This window comes from Urocitellus parryii, chromosome 3 (assembly GCF_045843805.1).
Source record: "Urocitellus parryii isolate mUroPar1 chromosome 3, mUroPar1.hap1, whole genome shotgun sequence".
Classification (NCBI taxonomy): domain Eukaryota; kingdom Metazoa; phylum Chordata; class Mammalia; order Rodentia; family Sciuridae; genus Urocitellus; species Urocitellus parryii.
In genome coordinates this window covers 98,592,958-98,611,994 of record NC_135533.1, presented here as the reverse complement: position 1 = coordinate 98,611,994, position 19,037 = coordinate 98,592,958, and the positions used below count along the sequence as shown (strand labels likewise).

Sequence of the window (19,037 nt, the reverse complement as noted above, 5' to 3'; positions counted from 1 at the left end):
GAGCAGCACTCCAAGTTTTCCCAACTTCGCCCCCTGCGGCGGCAGGCGTCCTGCTGCTCGGCGCGTCCCCACTGAGCTCAAGAGTGGCAGAAAGAAAAGGGACGGGGCGGGGGCGGGGGCGGGGGCGGGGGCGGAGGAAGAGGGAGCCCGAGGAAGAGTGGAGAGTCCGGCAACATCTGTTAAAACTTGGGGGAGGAGGAATGCGGGGAGGAGGAGGAGGAAGAGGAGGAGAGGAGGAAAGGAGGGAGCGCGCGGGAGGGAAGCGCGGAACCGAGGGACAACTTTTCCACCCCGTGAGTAGCGCTGGCAGCTCCGTGTCGGGGCGGGGGGCTCCTCCACCCTGCGAGGGGTTCCAGGATGGGACCTTTTTCCAGAAAGTGGATTGGACGTCGGGAGGGGCAGACGGTGGGGGGTTTCTTTCTTTCTCTTTCCCCTCCCTCCCTCCCGCGGTTGAACCAAATCAGAACTGTCACTCAGGGCCTGTGAGTCAGAAGGGATCGGATTACACGATCCCTGAAACTGATGCCGGAGCTGCACGAGCGGGAGGGAGCCGGCTGGGGCAGCGCCACCGGCGCGCTCGCACACTCGCACTCGCGCACACTCGTCGCTCCCACTCGCCGGCGCCGCTCGCCAGCCCTCCCGGAGCGCCCCGCGGCTGCCCGCGTCGCAACATGCCCGCTGCGGGCGCCACCCGCGCCCAGCCCAGCCGCTCGCGGTAGCCCGAGCCACCCGCGACCGCGCGGAGCCGGGAGCCGTCCGCTCGCGCCCCGGACGCGGGTCTATGGGAAGTTCGGGGACTTGACAGTCGCCGCCACCGCAGGTACGTCCCGCCCGAAGTTCTTTGTTTTGCGGGCCCTGCAGCCCGCTCCTGCGGCCGCGCCCCCGCCTGCGAGTCCAGAGGTGGTCCTCCAAGGGGAAACGAATAGTATGAAAATGGCTGTCAAAGGGCGCCCAGATTTAGACAGTCATCTGTAAGGCGTCGGAACAAGTCTTTCATTTGCTCCCTCCTTCTTGAAGGTCCGTTTCCCAGTGTCTGATCCCTTGGCGGTCCGGAGACGGACTGCAGAATTTAACATCCCAGAGAGGGGACGAAGTTTGCAGCTGCGGCGACTGCGCCCCTCTTCTTCACTCTCTCTCTCCCAAAAGGGTTAAAAAGAACTACGTTAGACCCCAAAGCTCCCGTGTCCTTCCTTTGCTCTGTTGCGCTCTCGGGCTCCGACGCCTGGCGCGCACCGCCACCCGGATGGGCGGAAGGAGGCGGGCGGCGAGGTGGGTAGCGCGGGGACCACAGCTGCCGGGGCTTTCTTCTGCTAGAGCTCCACTTCGAAGGGTGGGGGTGTGGTGTGAGCGGATGGAGAGAGGCGCGCCTCCGTCGGTAGAGGAAAAGCGAAAGTTGTACCATCTGTGTATGATTTGGGATTCTCTTTTATTTCTTTTCCTTTCCAGGGCCAGCACGCTCAAAAAAGAAAAAAAGTAGCTGTGGCCCTTGCAGTAATCATTTAGGAGGCCGCGTTTACACAGAGCAGAGTTGGGTATGAATCACTCTGCAGGGGACAGTTACTTTCTTGAGTTGTAGCGGGAAAATGGGCGGGAGGAGGTGGAGAAGGAGTAAATATTGACCCCAAAGTTGGAGAGTTTGTGAAGCGACTCTTAAGCCGATTGCCAGATGCGGACGCTCCACTCCACACCCGGCTTTTTATCCTTTTCTGAAATTTGTGCTCCTGTCCCGAGTGCACCTTTTCCAGAAGGATGCAGTCTCCCCCCCCCCCCCCCGCCCCACCAGAGGTGCAGGATCTCAGGCTTCCCTTGCTCACTGTATGGAAAGATGATTAAGGAGATTTCCTCCGACGCTGTTCCTCCTGCCCCCCAACTTCTCATCTCCCTAGTGTAGACTGCCGGAAAGATTCTGGCCTTGGGTACAGTGCTCATGGCCCTCTGCCAGTTTATATGTACATATATTTATGTAAAACATTTTCTCCCAGCTCTTTGCCAGCTGTTCCACATTTTCCAGCTGCCACTTCAGTTTGAAATGATGGACTGTCCGCGTCTCCAAGTAAAAGAACCCTTTAGTCAGAGGTATGGAGGACCGGCCACTGTGCAAAGACATGGGCAGTGCCATTGGCCAGGCTGGTATTATTAGTTCTAAAAAACATCTCCTGCACTCCTTTCCCTCTCTTCCCTCTTCTCCCAAATTGGTCTTTGCAGAGCACAATATATACCTAAACTGAAAATTCAAGTAATTAGGCCTTGCATTCCTAAATGTGATTTTGTACAGCATTTGGATGAGGCCATTTTTTTTGGATCTCTGAAATATGGGTCTGATGGAAATAAATTAACTTTTAAAAAAGAGTTGCTGCTTGAGTGCATTGGGCATGGCTGGTGGGGGGCCTAATGACCTCATTTCAGCCTATTTAAGGCAGGAACTATTCATCCTCCCCATGTCTCACTTTTTGTGTTGTTTGATGTCTTCGCATGTTATAGACTGAAATCTTCAAGAATTGGCCTAAAGTATTAATTTTGAGTATTTATGTAATTGCTCTGTAATTTGAATAGGTGCCTTATTGATTGATTCCTGTAATTATTTCATTTAGGTTTTAAATTAAAAATTAATAATAGTCTGACAGTTTCTTAATTACATGTGTCAAGATTATTTTGAAGGAGGAAAATGCTGTTTTAAAATAGTGAAATAACCTCAAAATCTTTTCATTTTTTCCAAAGCAGAACAGTATTTCAGTGGAGGGAATTTATTAAAGCACTGGCGATTGGTTCTAACAATGTAAACTGTGCGAAGTATCTAAAGAATTTGTTTACGTTAGGAAATATTGGTCTTAACAACCTGGTACACAAACACTTTGGCCAGTTAGATTATAGTCAACCCTAACACAAACATGAAATAACATTTAAATTAGTTGGAGTAGCATATTTATACAGAGCAGAGAGTTTATTTTACACTAAAAGCTATTTAATTAGAAACTCTCTGCCTAAGGGGAGAAGCTTTCAGGGAGTATAATTTTTAAAGTCAGCCTAGGGAAGCTTTGGTTTAAGATGCGTGAATGAGTTCAATGGGAGAGGTGTCTAGTGAAATTTCACACAAGGAGAATCACTTTAAAAGGTATAGATTGCATTATTGCTAATAGGCCAGTAGGTTTGGCCCAGATGCCTACCAATTCCCCGTGCTTTTAACATGCTTGTATTCCTTGATTGAACCCTGATATACACACATTTTTATTGTATATCTAATTTGCAAAGGACCCCAGATAGAAATGAGAAAATTCAGCCCTGATGAAAAATGGCTCCGTTGAGTTATTTCATTACTTATTTAATGAAAGAATCGTTAATTTATCAACCTGATGCCCAAGCCTAAAAGTTGGACTTTTCCTTTGTTTCTTAGCCAGTGAAGTTTCCTTAATTACCTGCATGCTGTAAGGGTTTCAGACTTCCTCTGAGTTTAGCCATTTAGAGGTCCTTCCTTCTATGTAAGGTATCCTGCTTACTGAGACACCTCCCCCCTCCCCTTTTGAGGATAGAGTTTGGGAGCTTATGAAAGGAAACAATTTAATGATCATCCTTGCATGCACTCACTTATATGGAGATAGTAATGTACTCAGAATAACCAATCTTGGAAAAATGAATCAATGAGTCATGAAATACTCAAAAAACCTTAGTAATGGAATGTTAATGCTTTTAGACTATAGTAGATTATCTTAAAAGTCAGACTTTTCTTCTTTATGCAATTGTTGTAAATCTCCAGCTAAAGAATTCTTTGAAGGAGTTTTAAGTTGTGCTGGCATTCATATTCTAAGGTCTGTCTGATTTGTTTTGGAAGATTCAAGAAATTTTCTGCCAACTTATACCAGGAGAGGCAATTAAAATGCTGAAATGACTACAGAGGCAACAAATACATATATATTTGTTAAACAAAAGATTCCACTGTAATGATGATTTCAGGTTGTCTTCTCATTAAAGTCTGGGAGAAGCTGCTTCCTTTCACTTCATGATGTCATTTTTCTAGATGAAAATTGATCCGTTCTAGTTTCAAAGCAAATAAAGGGAGACAGAATAAACAACAACAGGGCAGGGGTACTGCTGCAAACTTTCTCAAGTACTTTCAGTGCATTTTTCATCTTTACTTTTATTTGATGGGCCTGTGAAATAGAGCTGTAGACTGGCGAAGACTTTAAATGAAATTTCACACTTTGATGATTTTTTTTAAACTTTGATATATTGACAGCAAAAGGAGCTGCAAAGCTTTTATATAACTTGAGCAGTAACGCCAAGCAGCAGTCAAACGTCTCCATGCATTTGTGTTTAACTGCAGAAGAAAAACATGTCCATGGGCAGTAGAGGTTCTTATCAACCCCCTAATCCCAGATCCCAGCAAACCTTGAGGGCATGCCTCAGATCTTGTTGAAATCACTGTGGACTCTCACAGTTTGCAGATTAAATATGCTATGTGTTCCTGGCTCCAACAACAGTTTTATGAGCTCACTAAGCTTCCTGTTTTAAGATCCTTTTCTTAAGTTTTTAGGACCTGCTAAAGGCAATGCTGTCTGGAGTAAGTGGTACTTGTTAATTTAGAGACACTTTTGATATTTCGTTCTCTCTTTAAAAATTGCCAAAATTATTATTTTTAAATCGAAAGGCTAATTAAGCTGGGAAGAGGGAGGAGAGCTGTGGAAAAGACATTGGATGTTAAGTGTGTTTGTAAGTGCATTTGATTGCAAACTTTACGCTGGTGTCTCCGTTGTTTTATGACACTTTTCCTTTGCCTGGCCCCTGAAAATTAGACTTTTTCCATTTGTAAATCTAAATGCACTATGTTTTAGTGCCAAATTTCTTAGCTACTCATTACCTGTGTGTGTGTGTGTGTGTGTGTGTGTGTGTTTAATGTGAAAGTGTTTTTTGTTCTGGGTGTGTATATTTCAACCCGACAAAATGTCTCAGAAAATCTATGGCTTTCTAAAGAAGCTGAATGAAAAAGCCATTACATAGTTAATAAGGTGGCACTGGAACATTTCAGCCCCCTCCTGAAAGGCAATATTGTGTTGAGTTCCACGTCTGCGTCTGTGGTATCTATAGCTGTATCCTCGTATATGGTGCTCTTGTGTTTTGCGTAAGAGTCATAATTAAAAAAGAAAATACTTACATCATTGTCCAGCAACATGTCATATCATTCCCAAGAGAACCGGAGCCAATTTTGTGCTTAAAGGTTATTCAATGAATGAAATCTTGAAAGCCCATTTGTCAAAGTACTGCATGGTTTCTGTTAGTTTTCAAGCCCCAAATTCATTGTCTGCCCCGGCCCAGCCATTAGTCATCAGTGTATTAGTGCTGCCTTCAGGCCATGCTGCCCAGCACTTCTTCACACCATTATAGCTTTGAAAGTGTACTCTGTCGACTTGTAGAATTACTGCTCTGATTTCCGCTTGGCTGGGTTTGAGGTAAGTCCCCTCCCTACCTTCTAGCTGACTGTAATCCTTGCTTTCTTTTAAAGCTCCTTTCCAGAGATTTAGGGGAAAACTTTCTTAAGGGCCATGTTGGCATCACACTGTGGTTTTGTTGTGGCATGCACTGTACATATAAATTGTACCTGCAGTAAATTGGATTGATTGCTGGCCTGAAACAGCTAGAGGGGCTTTTCTTTTCTTTACTTCTTTCTGGAGGAAAGGGGGCCATGAGTGTATGTGTGTTTGGGGGCAGGGGGTGGCACAGAAGTAACATGCAAGCATTTGATTGTGTACTTGTGGAATTTTTATACCACAGAATTAAATTAATTCAATAATGGGAGATAAGTGCAATTTTCAAAAAGTGATATAACTTCAGAATGCTGCATGACATTATATATGCTTATTTTCAGGTAGAAATTTTTACCTTAGCTGCTTTGACTTTTTTTTTTTTTTTGAAGATTACATAAAATACCTAACAAGACTCCAGAATGCTTTACATTTCAAACTATCGATTTTTACAAAAAGAGACTGAAAACTCACCATTTAGATGAAAGATAAGTTTCAAATTTCAGTAATGAAGGAATGAGGCAGTTAAGCCCTGTTATTGATTTCATTTTGTGATATTTTTAAAAAGAATAATTCATTCTGAAGAAAGTTATCAGTGTGTAGAGAAACCTCATCCAGCAGCTTAAGAATGAAGCCTTAATAACTCACATCTATGGAAACCTGGAATAGAGTGACCAGATGTGTGGACCAGGCCACACCACTCGAGGACAATGTCTGCTATTTGAACTGTGGATGTTAAAATGAAATTCCATACCAGAGAGTCTCATTGGAGGGTATGTAGTTTGGTGTAGGTTAGATTGGCAGTTCTGTGCCTACAAAGGGTCAGAAATAAGACAGCTGGAGAATGTTGTGTGTGAATAGGCATAGTTTATAGGATAAGTGAACTGTGGATAGTTTTTACAAATAAGTCTTCATTAAAAAAAATTCCTAAGTTTTTAAAAAGTGGCTTTGAAAATTATAGTCAAGATTGAAGAATCAAAAGTTTAAAAATTAGGAGAATACAGTGTGGTGAATAGTCCTTCACAAAAACTATCTTAAGTTTTCTTGGATTATCTGTAGCTGATTTTTAAAACCCAGAAGGCATTGGTCTAATATTTATGATAGTTTGAATGTCATTTACTATTCATAGAACATGCTATCTATCCTCTTAAGCTTTATTGTAAAGACCTATGATTCTGGGAATTCAAAGTTATATAAATTCTATACAAATAATTAAACAATGTTTTCTCAAAACATGTGGAAACTTTTAATTCCTTTAAACCTCAGTGAAATGAGAGAGGGACACATTTGATCAGTCATGGTGTTTTTGTGATATATATGGGTTTAAGGGGAATACACTTTTCATGAGCTTAACTGATCTATAGCTGATAACTGACTGCAGATCTAGGTTTCTGAGGATTGACTGTATTCATCTAACCTGCAGAAAGTGGGGATGTCAGTTTGCTCATTCTTTAACGGTACCTGCTATGTAGGTTGCTTCCTGCAGTGTGTAAGCAAAGCACAGAGTACTGATGTTTTATAGTTTTGCAGAATTCAGAAATTGTAACATATTAAATAGAGATCTTATACTCTCCTGGAATGTTTGTTATAAAGTACTTCTGGCATCTGAGAAAGAGTAGCTCATGATCTTTTCTTTTAAATACACAAGGCAGAAGAGTAAAACCGCCTCACAAATGCCATTTGTGATTTTAACTGAAATAGCACTGATTACTTTCATGTTGAGTAGGCTTTTCAGTGGGTGAAGTTAAACATAGATTTCTTAAAAGTACAGATGTAGTTAATTTCCCAAAACTAAATTCCCTTAATCCATAACCAGGCAATTATTTCCCTTTTTGAGTAATTCCATTTGGTTTGTCTGTTATGAATATTGCTTGTCTGTGATCAGAAGCATCAGAAATGTAGGAAAGAAAAATTGAAAACAATAGGCAGCAGATTTGGGGAGCCCTGTGTGCTACTAATGACCACTAGGACAGATAGCAGATCTTATTTGCAGTTAAGGTTTTGAGCTTTCCTGACCACAGGGAAAAATAATCCTATATAAAGGAGAAATAATTGTACATTAAAAAATATTATAGTTAAAAATTCATGAAGATTTCATTAAGAACTTATGAAGTTGGGCCTCTTTTCCTGCAGAAGAAGGAAGGCATTACAGACAGGAAGGGAAAGGAAGCCTTAGAAATCCTGAGAACTGTTGGTGTGTCACAAAGGTTATGCCTACCTAATTGATTTTAAGTTCAGAAAGATATTTTGAACACAAGGAACCGTCAACCACATTACAAACTTAGAAGAGATTTTCTCCAGTGCATGATTACATGGGAGGCACTGATGTGTTTTAAATTTCCTATGTTTTGCTCATTTGCTCAAGACTTATTTTTCACTTCCAAAATTGACAAAAAAGTTTTTAAAGTCAGAATTTGCTTGTGTTTCTCTCTTCTGTAAAAATTATCTTTCTAGATAACTTTTTTTTTTTTTTGGACATGAGTTGTGTAATAGCTATAGGAAGGTATAAATATTTAATAGGAATTTTTCCTAAACATTGCTCCAAGAGCAGCATCCTGAAGTAGCAGCTGATCTATTAGTAATAAGTGTGAGAGAAGTGTCACTCTCTGTGAGAGAAGTGACACAGGGGAGGCTGTCTCAGAAATCCCTACCCATACTGATTTCTCCTGGAATTTTACCAAAGTAAGGAGATCATTCAGCTTACCAGCATACAGAGAGATGTAAATAAATGTGATTTCTCTGAAGGAAAACCTTATTTCCCTTGGAGCAGTGGTTCCCTCACCTATACAGTCATTTCTCACTTCAAACTTCATCATTGTGCTATTAAGAGCATTGCATTGCCTATTGGAATGTCTTCTGTTTCTGATCTTTTGTGACCAGTAACTGTTCTGACCTATTCGAAACTGATCAGGTTTTCGTGAGTCAAACATTTAACTTTATTGTTTTGAATCTTTAAAAGCATTAGAAAAAAGAAGCAAAGCCAAGTTCAGGCAACTTAAAAATAAATTCCACTGCATTAGGAAAATAAATGAAGTACACTGTTCGGGAAGGATGCTCTAGCAGTTTATAACTGCACATCCACTTCATTTTAGATTAGAAAGTTGCTTCATTCAGTTCAAACATCACTTTCAAAGATGGCTTTACCAACTGATGCTTTCTTTAAAAAAAAAAATGTTTCGTTTAAACAATAGAAGAATCCTGCTTGTCTGTGGGTTGGAGGCTTCACTGCAGACCTTCTATGGGGAAAGGCTGATTTTTGCACACTTTTCCAGAATTAGGACTTTTCATGCTCTCTATTGACAACTACATAAAGCCTCTGTGGTGGTGAAGGTTGATTTGGAACCTCATGAAGGGCTTCCCTGAGAGACAATGAGGCCATGTGTCTGTGCCTTAACCATTCAGCACCTGCATCTATTTGTGGCAATTAATGAAGAAAAATGTTTGGGGGGCGGGCAGGTTAATAGTGAATTAGAATTCTTGTGAGTGAAGTACACATCCATTGGTTTCCTGAAGAGTTTTCAAGTTTTCCCAGTGTTTTATTATAGTTCTCTCTCTCTCTCTCTCTCTCTCTCTCTCTCTCTCTCTCTCTCTCTCTCTCTCTCTCTCCCCCCCCCCCCCCCCACACACACACACACACACACACACACACACAGTACTGCACTGCAAAGTACCCATAGGATTACACCTTCCTAAATTTAGCTAGTTAAAACGTCCATATGAATGCAACCAGGGCCCTCCCCTACGTCTGTTTGCTGAGCCAACTGTAGAGAGTTTGCAGATGCCCAGGGATATTCCCAAGGAGCAGGGTAACTAATGTGATCCAAATTGATAAGGGCTGCTTCTGTGCGCTACAGAGGGACTGCCGGGCTCTGCTGGCTCTAGACACAGCCCCCCCCCCCCCCATCCCCTGGTCCCGCCTCCCCGCCCCCCGCCCCTGCCCGCCAGTGTTTTTCCCTTTCCCGCGGCCTGGCTGCCGGACATGCATTGTCTCCCGAAAGGCAGCTTCAGGAATGTGGATCAAAGCGGGGCCTGGGAGCACCTCCTCTGCCCCCAGATACCCAGAGCTATTTCTGAGAAATTCACCATGCTCTGTTTGCCGGCGCACTGGCTGGGGCGCGCCAGGGGCCGGGAGCACTCGGCGTGGACTTCCCCGCGCTGATGTAATGATGATGGATGCGGCGACATCGCGCTCAGACGGCGCTGCGCGGGCTCGGCGCTCGCTAATGAATTGGCCGCGCCGCTGCAGCGGAGAGGGACAGCCAGAGAGGAATTAAGACGCAGGCGCGGGGGACCCCGGGCGCGGGGGAAAAGTGGTGAAAGGTGTGAAAAACGTGCATTGCCACCGTCCGAGGTGACCGGACAGGAAGTGAGAGACCGTTCAAACAAAATAGAACATAACCACACAGCCCGATCAGAATAATTGGCGTGATAAAGGTCTTTGTAAAGACGAGAGTTTCGGTTTGGGGGTACCCCCTCCGTCCCCGCCTGCATCACTCAATGGCGACTCTAAAGCAGACCTCTTGAAGTGTTTTGCGTGAAAGTTTGGTTTAAAACGTAGGTCCCCCTTAAGAATTCTCGAATTTAGGAAATGTTCCCGCCCCCCCACCGCTCATTTTCAAAGGGGAACCTGCTTTACAGCATCACTGGGCTGTGGCTGCAGGAAGCTTTATGTGCCTTGGAGGCTGATGTAGGTTTAGATTTATCATTTAGAAAGAAAACACCCACCTGCAGGCAGGTTCAAATAGGGTCTGGAATGAATTGTGCCCTTGGTTTTGGCTTCAGGAATTACAAAAGGTTCAGTGATAGTTAAGTAGGAAAAGTCTGGATTGTTTCCAAGAGAGAATGCTCATCCCTCATGGTTTTTTTTTTTTTTCTTTAAATCTATGAAACTTAAAATTTTAGGAGTAATATACTAGGAGAACAGTTTTTATTGGTTGCAGGTTTATGTATTTTTTGTTTTAATTTTCGTGTACTCAAGTTGCGAGACTCAAACATCAGCTACATTTTTCCCCCCTTAAGCACAAAAAGTCAAGGGGCATGTTGCAAATCTTTCATGTAATGTTTCAATGGTGAAAGGGACTAAAGGGGAACTGTATGGAGTTGTAAGCAAGGAAACTGTATCAGGCGGGAAAATATCTCCTTTCATCCACATCTGAAAAACAGTGGCATGTTTCCTTCAGAGAAAAGTCTTTGAAGTGGACCACAGCTTAATATATTTTTTTTTTGTCTTGATACTAATGTTCTAAATAAGTTAAACTTTATTATTTAAGAAACTAGGCTTTAAGAGTAGTGCTATGGAACCCATTGTGGGTTAGGATTCCATCAGAACATTTTACTGGTCACTTCTATTCCTAATGCTTTAATGAATCAACTCAGGACTGAGTTTTCCAAAGCTCTTACTGTCCTGTGAAAAGCCACCACCTCAGCTAGAAGCAGCCACATTTTTTGGCTCATTGGTTTTCCTCCACAGTTTGATGAGGTGTGAGTTACCAAAATGTTAAGACTTTCTCTTGATAAGAGACAGAAACAAAATTATGTTTTTATCAGTAAAATAATCTGATATAATTTATAGGGATATACAGGAAGCAGATGTCTGCTTTGGCAAGTTGCCATTTTTATAGCCCCATTTCAAGCATCAACCACACTTTTAAATAATTAGTTACTACCTAATGAGATCCAAAAATGAGTTGTCAAAATAGAAGAAGGGGGTAGATTCTTGAGTGACCAAGGGCCTAATTTTTTAAAAAATCCATTTCAAACAGGGGTAGGAATTAGTATTCTTTTAGACCATTAATTAGTGCGATTTCAGGCAGCGCCTGGAGCTTTACCTCTTCTCACATGACCCTTTCTCTAGTGATGAGTATTGGGAGGGTTTTATTGCTTTGTTAAAATGAAGTCCTTTGCCTTGGGGGAAAAGCCAGCAACTCCACAAAAACCAAGTTTGTCAAGGAACTTTGGTGACTTATCTCACTACTGTTAATTAGCTTCCTCTACTAAGGAAGAAGACTTAGTTTTTCTAGAAACTCCATCTCTTAATGGGGTTTTCGGGGCCACTTGCATGTTTACATGTGCAGTTTTAACAGTAGACTATATTCAAATTCAACTAATAAAACCGTATTTGGGGTTTGGAAGAAGCAGAGATGGTTAAGTGCCTATTTATCAGTGGTTAAGAATAGAGTATTTTGATGAAGTATTCCTGTTAAAATTTTAGTTTTTACATGTGCCAATTTTAAAGGAAACACCAGCTATAGAATAAAATGTACATAACTAACTCAGTAGTGACTAAAATCAAGATACTGCAGACTCATTGAAGTCACAGAGACATCAATGAGATAGTTTATTTACTAATTAAACAATCTTCCCTGTACCAGGTGCTGGGAAGACAGAAGCCTTGTCCTGGTGGGGCTTACAGCCTAGAGGGGGAGATGGACATTCTGCAAAGATTTATCTAGGTGAAAAGTTTATCATTGTGTGCTGAGATAGGTTTGTGTAAGGTGCGAATTTAGTGTTCTGGATGCACTTTGTTCATGAATTTGTCTAGTTCTTGAAGGATTCTCTTTTACCCATCTAAAGCAGAGAGCAAAATTAAATATGTTGAACAACTGTTTAAAAGCTTTAGTGAGCCTGATAATTAGTGCTTGTTAAAATACATGTTCCCAGGTGCCACCCTCCAAGACAGATGCATTGTCTTGGAATTGGATGTGGGAGTCAGAATACCTGGTAAGCACTATAGCAACACTGGTGCAAATGTTTCCTGTACCACTGTGACAAACAGTGATGTTCACAGGGTTGAGTTGTACTTGTGACATACTTTAATTTTCTTTCTTTAATTTTTTTTTTGCTGAGGATTGAACCCAGGATGTTTTACCTCTGAACTACATTTTCAGCCCTGCCCCTACTTTTTAATTTTGAATTTGTGATCCTCCTGCCTCAGCCTCCTGAGTCACTGGGATTACAGGCATGTGCCACCACACCAGCCTGTCATGATATACTTTAAAGAAGATATTTAAATTAGTTTTATGGGGAAGCATTAAAAACCAGGTAATGAATAATTCTGGGATTGTTAGAGCTAGCAGGAACATCATAGGGTTGTCATTTAAGAATTCTTTATCTGGACTCACGGAAAAGTTTTAGAGGGTCTGTGATCCCTTGGAAATGAAATGCACACTTTTTGCATTTCAAGATATTTCTGGGAAGAAGATCCTTAACTTTTAGCATGTTCTGAAAGAGGATGTGCTTCTTCTACCCCAAAGGGGGAGGGGAAAAGAAAGGACCCAATGCTACTGTCTGATTCTGTCATTTGAAAGATGAGACAGTGGAAGCTTGGCAACAGATTGCTGGAGGTTGAGTGCTGGACAGCTCCAGAGTCACCATTTAGGTGGCCTTGGCCTTTGGACTTGGACCTGGTGGCAGCCCTGCTGCGGGGCCCTGCAGACCCTTCACTTGTCCTACCCTTTGTCAGTGCTCTTTGAAGGATGTTTCTGAATTTGGAGTGGATCGTACAATTGATATGTAAATTTAACTTAGTGCTTCTTTTTTTTCTTTTTATTCTACAAAATCTGTTCTTAAATAACTTGTGTGTTTTCCAATGAATGACACTGGATAATCTCAAAAAAGAAATGGAAGTTAGTGGAGGAGCCATTGCCCACAGTACCATGTGGCCTCTCGTTCTTAAGCCTTCTGGTTACTTGAAATCCAGGTCAAGGGGAATTTATTGTATGTTAAAGAATTTGCAGTTCCCTTGCATATATGAGTTAAAAGTGACTAAATATATTTCATCTGGCATTTTAACGTTTTGAGCCAGTTAAGCAGTTGCTTCTTTTATTTCAGTAATCACTGTTTTGATTGAACACGGTGGCGTCTGCTAAATGTGGAAAAATAAGCAGATGAGTAGACAGATGAAATGCCTACCATGGGTGTTGCAATCTAGATAGCTCCAAGAAAACATGAAAACATGCCAGAGAGGGGAATTTTCATCTTGTATTCTTTGTAGGTGTAGAACATTGCTGCAAAAAAAAGAGAACATGAACTAAATAGAGTGAAAATTGATGAATGATGAGTTAGAGCAATTACCACATGAATGAAGCTAGTGAAAGACAGACAACTGAACTTGCCTTTAGTTTAGATTTCATATTTCCTAAATGATCCCAGTCTTTGCTTTCGGTGATCTTTTGACTTCCTGGTGGAACTTAGAGCATGCTGTTCTATCACCTTTGTTATAAAAATGTGATTCAAATGAACTGAAACACTCTCACGTTTTAAGGAGGCTTAAAGAATATGGTTCACCTGAAGGATTTTGAATTAAGAAGCACATTGCAATTCAGGTATCTTCATGAACAGAGGAAAGATCACTGTCTGTCTGGCTAAATCACAATCTGATTCAGAACTTTTAGTCGAGTATGCTCATGAGAAATTGTGGGACACTCTTTGAAACATCTAATTTATAGTTTAAAAATATCTTCCCTGCTTTGGAAGTTGTCCGGATGCCCCTTCCTGTAAAGTTGACTACCTGTAGAGACTCTTGTAGACATGGCTTTAAAAGAGGAATGTGGCACTTGGGTTTCCTACTGTAAACATAATTGGAGTTGGAGATATTTAGATCATGGGAAAATTTTCCACATTTGGGCTATTTCCCTCTGTTCTCCTTGCGCATGCGTGGACAACATTTGACTGGATTGTTAAGACGGGAAAGCATGATCGCCTGAAAACCTGTGGAGAAGCACTGTTCAGATGTTGAAGTTTTGCTAAAGTTCTCGGTTCTTCTCAGGCGACCTGCGACGGGCACTTTTAAGTGAGGTTTTCTTTTCCATCATTTCTGACGGCACTGTGCCTTTTTGTAGGCGTTCCTCCTAGAAGAGAGCTGAAGTAATGAGAAGACATCATGGAGGCCCAGTCCCACAGCTCCACGAACACTGAGAAGAAGAAAGTCGAGAATTCCATCGTGAAATGCTCCACTCGAACAGATGTCAGCGAGAAAGCCGTGGCCTCCAGCACCACTTCCAATGGTGAGCAGCCACAGGGATTACCAGCGGCCAAGCCTGCAGTCATTTTTATGTTCTCTGCATTCCTTGGGAATTGAGCATGTGCACCTGGACCGGTGTTTGTTCTAGGAGAGGCAAAAGAAAGCCAATGGGTGGGTTGGGTGGGGGTGTGTGGAATGGGCAGGCTTTAGTAATCTCTATTTTGGCACCCAACCTACACGTTTTTCTTCCAAATTTTCTAATTTGAGATGTAAATGTGATAGGTTATTTATTATAGGAAGTTCCTGTTTGGGCATTTTGGCAATCATCTTGATTAGTCTGGCAAGAGTTCAAATTGTTTTGCATTTCACGTAGAAAGTCTATATGAGTTGGAATAATTAGTTTTCTACAAAAGACACAAAAGTTGTCTTGTCAAAATTCGTGTCAGGGTCTCCCCCTAGCAAGTTTTAAGTAGTCTCTACTAAAGGATTTTAAAATTTAAAAGTTGAACCTCAAGGTAGCATGAGTACCTTGAGATGGGTTTCGTTTGTTGGATTAAATAAATCTAATTTACTTAATTGTTCTCAGAGATAACAGAGTCACTGTTTCTGTCTGCTGTGTTTTGTGTTTTTTAAAATTTAAGCAAAGTGTTGAGAGGCATTTCAGTTGAAGCATGGAGTACGGAAAATAAATTCCAGAGTCCTCTGTGGTAAGAACAGACTGAATAGGTTAGTGGTAACCTTTGCTTCCTTTGCAGGCTTTTCCACCCTTGTAGACTATTAAGGCCTTTGCTTTTTGTAGATTTCACCGCCATTCCTGACCTCCCTAAATTTCACTCTACTTCTCCATGTGCCCTTAGGAGGAATGAGCTGACCTGCTCTCCAAGTTCCTGGATACTGTATATCTGGGCTCACTGATTTGCATGAGCCAACCTGCTCCCTCCTTGCCTGTGGGCTTATAATTTATTTATTCCAAGAAGGATTTTACTAGGTTGAATTACAGTGTTTTTTTTTTTTTTTTTTTTAATGCACAATTGGAGAGTCAGAATCTCCTCTGGAATGTAACTAACTGCAGCCCAAACCTTCGCCTCTGAGGATAGGTATTCCTGAGAAGCCTGGTTGCTGCTCTGAGTCTGTGCTTCCGATCTCATTCCTTCACCTGATTTCCTGAGTGGGTGCTTCTGGTTGTGCCAGGGAAGGGAGGAACTGGCTGGCAAACCTGCTAACTAATGAGTCCAGTTTTGCATTGATCTTTCAGGAGATATATTTATGTCTGGGTTACAATAATAAGTTTACTTTACATATGCATATGCAAACAGATGTCTCTATTGCCCCCTTTATTTGTGGTGTTTAAATTCAGGACTGGAGCTTATTTTAATTGAGCTAGAATATTTGCATTGTTTTTTCCAATGTGGTTATGAAAAGCATATTTCCCATTAAAAAATAGGCGATCCTATTTCTTTTTCCTGCAATTGTTAAAAATTAGGCCAATTTATTATTTCAGAAGTGGAATCAATACACACAGTATTGGTTATCTGGTAATTTTAATAGCAATTTTGTAGGGTAAGAGCTTTCTGCTTCATGAAACAGCATCTTCCAGTTGTCTTCATAGTTTGTGTAAGTATGGGTAAGCATGCATGGGTGTGGTTGAGTGAGAAAGAGTCGGGGTGAGTGAGATAATGGGGGAGCATGTGTATGTGGCATGTGTGAGCACACGTGTGTATAAGGAAGATGATGGAAGATGCTGTTGCACTGTGTGCAGCCTGCAGGAGCCACTGTCCTGCTCATGAATGCCAGCAGAGTCTTCTCAGTAATCTCTTATTAGGAAGATGCTTTGCTTCTGCTGCTTGCATACCAGACACATGCTCAGGAAATATTTTGCTGCTGCATTTGTCTTGAAATGCTTTTTGACCACAGGTTCCCCTCATGACACTAGTGAGGGTTATTGGCAACAGAATTAATCAGAATAGCCCCATGGCAGGCAGGAAGGTTCCAGAGAAAACTAGTCAGAGAAGGAGCAGTCATGACTTACAAAAGCCTGTCCCATAGTTTGGAATAATCACAGACCTGTTTCCTAAACCACACTCCACTGGCCTCCTGCCCTGTCAGCCTGTGCCCTTGAAGCCTGCATCTCCTCCTATAAATCCTGTCCCATTTAGGGCAAACACTCATTAGTCAAGTTTGCAGGGCACATACCTGAATGATAGTTGTCCTAGGAATCCTGGGAGCCCTGACTGTTTTTTTCAGTGTTCCTGTTTCTTCTAAGAGATTGACCACTTTTCCACTTTTCGATACTGGACAACAGAGTTTCAACCAAATAAAAGAAAAATGGAAATGGTGTTTTTAAAACACTGATTTCAGCCTGACAGGAGGACTCTAGTAAAATGAGCAAACATATTTAAAAACAGAAAGAATAAATAAAATAAAGGAAAATAAAACTTTTTCTTTGTTTGGGTGAATGCTAATAATTACAATGATTGTTTTTACAGGGTGCTCTATAGTTTTCATCTGACTATTTAGAGTCTCTTTACAGTCTTGGGACTATGGAAAGAGGTGTGGATCGTTGGAACTGCACAGCCTCTTTGTTTTGCAAGCTCCCTCTCTGGCCACATATTCCCCCCTTCTCTGCCCTGGCCATCAAGACCAGTGTGTAGGCTTTGGTCCTGTGCCCTGTTTGAGTTCAGAGCTCATAGTGTGCAGACTTTCAAAGATTGGTGTGCTGTGTGTGTGTGTGTATGCATGTGCGGGATGGTGGCTGCCATTGCTATGGCTGTTGTTCATCCATTCATCTGTCTGTCTGTCTGTCTGTCTTTCTACAAACATTTCAGAAATGCCTGGATCCCTTCTCCAAGGTTATTCACAGAAAGGAAAATAGAATTATTTGGATACGATGACATGTAGTACTGATTGCTCCTGCTTCCAGGGGTTTCTTATGCTTTCTTTACAAAGCTCTGAGCTTCAGTTTATAACTGGACAGTCAAAAGATGAATTCAGTGCCAAGAACCCAATGAAAGTAATGTATGCGATTTCTCTCCCATCTTCCATGTTACAGTTAAAATCCAAACAAACAGAAAAGTTTTGTTATTGGTGAAATTATTGGTTAAGTTGACTTAATTAACTTTTCCAGCTATTATGTGGTGTAATTTGTTCTTGATTGTGAGCCTTTCAGCCAAACCACGCACATTCCACTGCGTGTCCTTGCAGGTCTGTTTTCTTGCTTTTCTCAGCTGAGTCTCTGCTCCTAGAATAACATTCATATAGAGTTTTGTTTAAACACACACAGACTCACAGCCAAAATGCATGGTTCAAAAACCTTGAACAGCATTTGATACAGAAGATCAAAATTTAAAATAACAAAAGTGAAAAACTGCCTTAGATTTTGTATGGGAAAAAAGACAAGTTAGATTTGATTTTTGTAATATTTAAGAACCTCTATCTACTTCTAAAGGCTTCGATGATCTTTACATTGGAACCATAGTATGCCCAGAGTTTCATGTGTGCATAATTCAATTTTAAGCTTTAGTGTTCATGAAATGGAAATGACAAAGGAAAGTTTTCTGAATGTTTCTAACATTTCCAATATCATCTACTATGGTGGCTTTCACATATAATACATGTACATTCAGATATTAGGTGGCATTGCTAGCTTAAGAATGCCCAAGTCTGCTAATGTGCTAGACAAAAAGTAAAATGCTTTAATAATCTGTGTTTCTGGTATGGTTTTACTACTTCTAAGCTACATGTTGTGTTTCCCAAATAATAAAGAGTTTAAAAATCTAGACCTTCCAGTGTTTTACACATTCTTATTATCCTATAAAATTTTCTTCTATCACTTATCGACTCTTCAATTTGAAGTGTTTTGCCTCATTTTTGGCCTATAATTTTTTAAAAAATATGTTTTAGTTGTAGATGGGCACAATATCCCTATTTAGTTTATTTATTTTTATATGGTGCTGAGGATTGAACCCCAGTACCCGACATGTGCTAGGTGAGTGCTTCACTACTGAACCACAACCCCAGCCCCCCCCCTTTTTGTTTTGTTTTAGAGGAGTAATCTGCTAGCTCTTATTCACCTATAATTTTGCTTTAAAATGAGAAGAATCCATGCTCACACCTGTAATCCCAGCAGCTTGGGAGGCTGAGGCAGGAGGATCATGAACTCAAAGCCAGCCTCAGCAAAAGTGAGGCACTAAGCAACTCAGTGAGACCCAGTCTCTAAATAAAATATAGAATAGGGCTGGGGATTTGGCTCAGTGGTTGAGAGCCACCGAGTTCAATCCTCAGTACTTCCCCACCAAAAAAAAAAAAAAAAAAAAAAAAAAAAAAAGGTAGAAACTCATGATATATGATTGTGGTCTCCAGAATCTTTTATCAGACCTAATGGTCTGGTGGTGGGGACCTTCAGGTGATAGAAAGCAGAAATTGTTATCCTAATGGCAAGCAATGTGAAATCAAAGTTATTAGATTAATAATGGAGAGGAAAGTCCCTAGTCACTTTGCTTCTTTCAAAAGAAGAGCTTGGTTCTCTGCATAAAAACTCTTGAGTTTTATAAAGGGAAAGTATT

At 41.4% G+C, this 19,037-nt stretch overlaps 1 protein-coding gene across 1 annotated transcript in view; it reads left to right on the top strand.

The window, feature by feature from the left end:
* The first annotated feature begins 233 nt into the window (after window positions 1–233).
* Gli3 (GLI family zinc finger 3) overlaps window positions 234–19,037 on the top strand; it is a 272,709-nt gene continuing 253,905 nt past the window's right edge. The window contains exons 1-2 of the mRNA XM_026410532.2: window positions 234–293; window positions 14,354–14,518. Coding sequence (XP_026266317.2) covers window positions 14,395–14,518 — 124 coding nt within the window. The 5' untranslated portion in view covers window positions 234–293; window positions 14,354–14,394. The remainder of the gene's footprint in view (window positions 294–14,353; window positions 14,519–19,037) is intronic.